Source organism: Triticum dicoccoides, chromosome 7A (assembly GCF_002162155.2).
Source record: "Triticum dicoccoides isolate Atlit2015 ecotype Zavitan chromosome 7A, WEW_v2.0, whole genome shotgun sequence".
NCBI classification, from domain to species: Eukaryota; Viridiplantae; Streptophyta; class Magnoliopsida; order Poales; family Poaceae; genus Triticum; species Triticum dicoccoides.
The window spans coordinates 238,368,195-238,372,712 of NC_041392.1; the positions used below are offsets into that span (position 1 = coordinate 238,368,195).

Consider the following 4,518-nt stretch of genomic DNA (forward strand, 5'->3'; position numbering starts at 1 on the left):
AAAAAGGAAATTGATTGTTTGCAAATGCCAAAATGATGAAAATATTGAAAAACTTTCAAGTTTTTTTTTGCAAATTTTAGAAGATATGTACTCCTTCCGTCCCATAATATAAGAACGTTTTTTATACTAGTGGAGTATATGTGATTTATATATGCACAAACACACAAGGATACAGAGCTAATATACCAACTCTATATTTAAGTACAGAACGCAGATGAACAATTTTTTTTGCTATAATAAATGTTTTTGTGCACTTAGTATTCCTGCATGTGCACTTGTATTGTTGGTTTTTTTCTTAAGTTCACAAAAATATTATTTCGAGGCAGAAGCAGGTGAGCTCGAGTGCAACTCGCAGCTACCACCAGCCCGCCATGTCATAGTGGTACATCCAGGCCTGGGTACATCCCAGTTGTAAATTATCACCTTCCTGTAAAGAAGACTATAAATATCTAGATCAACATGATTTTGAATTAGCATGACACACTTTCCTGTTATTTTCCTTTCAAATCTGATGACATGGCACAAACGTTGGATATATGTGATGAATGACCTGAGTTGATCTATGGTGATCAGTGTTTCCTTTTCCCCATGTGTTCCTTTCATGGAAGCTAACCTGAATAGAAGACTAAGTCTGATTATTTCATTTATCGTCCCCTCAGATGCATGCCGGTGACGACAAAGCAGGACAGGGTGTTCGACAAGGTCTTTCGGGCTATGAGGAACGACCAGGATGGTATCATCGTCTACCGGGACGGCACCCTTGACGAAGCCACCTTCGCCGCCGTCTGTAGTGAGCACACCCCCATCGAAGACGTCGGGTACCACGTCATCCCTGGCAGTGTTTGCAGCGAGTTCGGCTACCTTCGGCATAGCAAGATCCATGGTGGCAACTTCGACGAGGAGACCTGCAAGGGCTGCCCAGGCCATAAGGATGTCGTCCGGCTCAAGGACCTCTCCCCCAGATCCTGCAGAAACATGTGGGTCTAGGCGAGATTGGTCTCGAGGATTTCCGTTATGATCGATGGAGATGAAGAAATCCGTTCTGAAAAGTAGATGAGGAGAATTAGCCAGCTAGTGGCTTGTTAGCGAGGCTTGAGACCGGCGGATGATATATGGTGGTGGCTGTTGTGTTGTGCCTATTGATTCGTTTTTTTCCATGTTTTGTGTGGTCTGCTGTATGCCTGCATCATAAGGCAATAAGTTTTTTCAGCACAATAAGGTTTATAGAAATGTCTGTAGCTGGATTTGTGATCAGGAAGAAAATAAGAAAAAACCTAGTGGTTACCATTTAGACATTTACAGTTATATGCTATCTATCTAATTCTTCTGTGTTTATCTCTGATCATTTTGAGGCCCCATGCATCGGTTCAATGGTTCAACAGTTTGTTAACAGGTGTAATTACTCTGCTGATGAGGCAGCTTTTTGCTGGATTGCATCATTAGCCTTTTCTCTGAAGTGGCTTTGCATTGTTAGATTGGAATCAATTGAAAGCAAACAATTGACTACCGTTCAGCATGTAGAACAAAATGAAGATGAAGTGATGATTTCAGAGCCCATGATCTCTGCTAGCTTATCATGCCGGCGAAGCCAAGGCAAGAAATACCAAACTTGCACCGTGGTCCACTTGCTGTCGATCTCACACGGCTCCTCTTTAATTTTCCATCCCATGGCTTCTTTTACCTTTTGCGCTTTTGCTCTTTTTGTAACCATTTGGTCCGTCCTGCAGATCTCCAGACATTCCAAACTGTATTCCAGGTCCAGCTAGCCAGGGGACACCTCAAAAGCAAGCTTAGCAGCTTGGACTCGTCAATGGCGTCCATGTCATCACCAGGCCAAGATCCCCTACGACCAATAGCTCTTTCTTGAACCAGAACCAGATCGATCTGTGTATGTGACTGTAGGTAGCACATGGTGATATGAAACGCCGAAAGTGACATGCACATATTTTTGCACCACCTAGATGCAACTGATCAAGGCTGAAATCAACATTGAGAGCTGAGCTTGGAGATTACTAAACTGTCTAGCAGCAGTTAGTGAGACACCTAGCTAGGCCTCGATCGGTACGATCGACCACCGGTCGCGCTCTTCTCCATGTAGACCTAAGCCCCCTTTAGTAAAGCAGCTTAGCTAGGTCTTGTAGCTAATAGCTTCAAAACACCAGGGAATCTCTTGGGCACTACTCTTTAACCTTTTCCCTTCATCACATCCTGCCGGTGGCTCTTTTTGCTTTTGCCAAACTTGTTCACCTGCTGCTTCTGCTATAAGAGCCCTGCACCGCCGGCCTCATCTTGGTCCCTTCTTCTTCCTCTTCTTCCCATCGTCTCAAAAGTGGTGTACGCAAGATCGATCGTCGGTTCATCCATGGAGGTATGGCTTGTTACTTAATTAATCGCACTCTGATCGCAATCTAAATGTGCCTCTTTTGGTTGTTGTTCATTTAGAGGTTGTAATTCAGGGAGATTCCATTAGTTTCTACTTTCTCTCTATGAAATGATGCCGTGATGATGAACATGCGTTTTTCAAGATGAATGTGCTATATGTACCCTTTTAAACATTGCATTTGGGCATTTGGCAACAATATATCTATAGCAATAATGCATGTTGATTGCAAGTTTAATATGGCTCATATCACTCTACACAGCCCTGAAAAACATCATAGAATAGGTGGGCAGGTTAATTACTACTTCTACCTGTCTCACAACATATTCATGCAAAAAGAAACTAAGAGAACTATTAGTGAAAAAAAACATTGCGCAATGTATATTTTTCATGTACTTTTTCTCATGATGATCGAGTGCATGTGCATGCATGCGTAACCTGCGCTCATTCCCTGATTTCCCCCATGCACGCAGAGCACCGAGCTGAAAGTGGAGATGGTGGCGCTGCATGAGAAGAGGGTACGGAAATGCCTGTCCAAAGTGAAAGGTAAAAACTCTCGTAAACTAAAGTCATTTCATTGCACCCATCACCCATCCATGGAGAGATCTGAACAACCTGATGATGCGTCGATCCTTTCTCCTTTTAACAAAGCTAGCCATGGATGGATGCCTTTCTCACTGTAGCTAGCTATGGTTGAATGATCGGCTTGGTTGTGTGTGCAATGACCAGAGAAGCAATAAAACTCTTCCTCTATCTCACAAATGGTTGATGGATTGGTGTATGCGTGCAGGGGTGGAGAGGGTGGAGGTGGAGGGGAGCATCCAGAAGGTAGTGGTGACCGGGTATGCGAACCGGAACAAGATCCTCAAGGCGCTCAGGAGGGTGGGGCTCAGGGTGGAGCTCTGGTCGCCGCGGAACGAGCTGCTCAGCGCTTACGCCGCCGGGAGCTTCGCCTTCAACAACTACGGCTTCTTCTGATCTCATCCGATGAGATGCATGCTAGTTGCATGATGATGTCGGCGACGTTGAACGACCATGTATAAACTGGATGGAATCTGGGAGCTTGCTTGGTGTTTCTTCTTTCTGCTTTTGCTTTATTATATGCTTCGGATGGTTTCTTCTTCCTCTCACGTGTATATATATGTCACATTTTTTTTTCTACTTTGGGGGTGGTCAACCGGCATATGTGTAAGATGTCATAAAAAAGATGTCCTCAAGGCATGGGATTAAGTTTGGTGGCAAAGATGCATGATGCAAGATTCCTGTGTTACCATGTTGAGAGATCGGTGTGGTTGCTTGATCCACACAACCAATCACAGGAAAGAAAAGTAGAAAAGAGATTATCCAAATCCGTTAGTCAAATGTATTTTTTGTGCGGTTACCTAATTTTTTTATGAAATCACTAAAAACCTGACGTCGGATTTTTAGTGATTGGGATCGAATGTACCCTGGACCATTGGATCCAAACACGAATCTTAGTGCAGGTGAGACTAGCCATGTCATGGATTTCTTTCGTTTGGAAAAGCAAGGGCCGATCGCGAACACTTCCATCTCGTTTATCCATTTCTCTCCTCTCACCCGGTGCCCACCCCCATGCAAACCGCCACTGCGACAAGGCTGCCATGCGCCGGCGGCTGCGTCGTTCCTATGGTGGGCGGGCAGCGGAGAAGAGCTCCACCGGACCCAATATCGGGGTGTCGTGCGGTGAAGGTGAGATGGGCTGCGATGTCCTCGCTGGCATCGCGGATTGAGGCATGGGCGAGGAGGTGGAGGGAGATTTTTCCTAAATAGTACTTCGGAATGCCGAAGTTTGAATTGTGTACAACGATAAGCTTATTTTGAAATGTTTGGCTTTATCGTCTGTTTTGTTTATTTTGACTCACGTGCGACCGTTTAAATACTAAAAGTGGCCAGCCGTAGGCTTCCTTTCCATTGTATATAATACAAGGGGTGTTTCTACAACATTTGAACTCTTAGCCGACCTCTCGGTGCCTAGAGGCAGTATATGTTAGTAGAAACTAGACAATCGGACTATTTCGGCTTTACAACTTTCACTTAGTCATAGGAGCTTAACTATGGGGGCGAGTAACTAGACCCCGGATGTTGAAGTGGTTGGCCGTGCCGAGGTTAAACCATTA

At 44.6% G+C, this 4,518-nt stretch overlaps 2 protein-coding genes across 2 annotated transcripts in view; both read left to right on the top strand.

The window, feature by feature from the left end:
* Nucleotides 1–1,305, top strand: part of LOC119330841 — a 5,474-nt gene extending 4,169 nt beyond the window's left edge. Inside the window, exon 2 of the mRNA XM_037603968.1 lies at nucleotides 660–1,305. Within this exon, the coding sequence (XP_037459865.1) occupies nucleotides 660–987 (328 nt within the window). The 3' untranslated portion in view covers nucleotides 988–1,305. The remainder of the gene's footprint in view (nucleotides 1–659) is intronic.
* Nucleotides 1,306–2,260: 955 nt separating this feature from the next.
* On the top strand, nucleotides 2,261–3,614 carry LOC119334352 (heavy metal-associated isoprenylated plant protein 28-like). The gene is made up of 3 exons (XM_037606936.1): nucleotides 2,261–2,368; nucleotides 2,854–2,926; nucleotides 3,171–3,614. Exons 1-3 carry the CDS (start codon nucleotides 2,363–2,365, stop codon nucleotides 3,356–3,358), a joined length of 267 nt encoding a protein of 88 aa, XP_037462833.1. The 5' UTR covers nucleotides 2,261–2,362; the 3' UTR covers nucleotides 3,359–3,614.
* The last annotated feature ends 904 nt before the right edge of the window (nucleotides 3,615–4,518 follow it).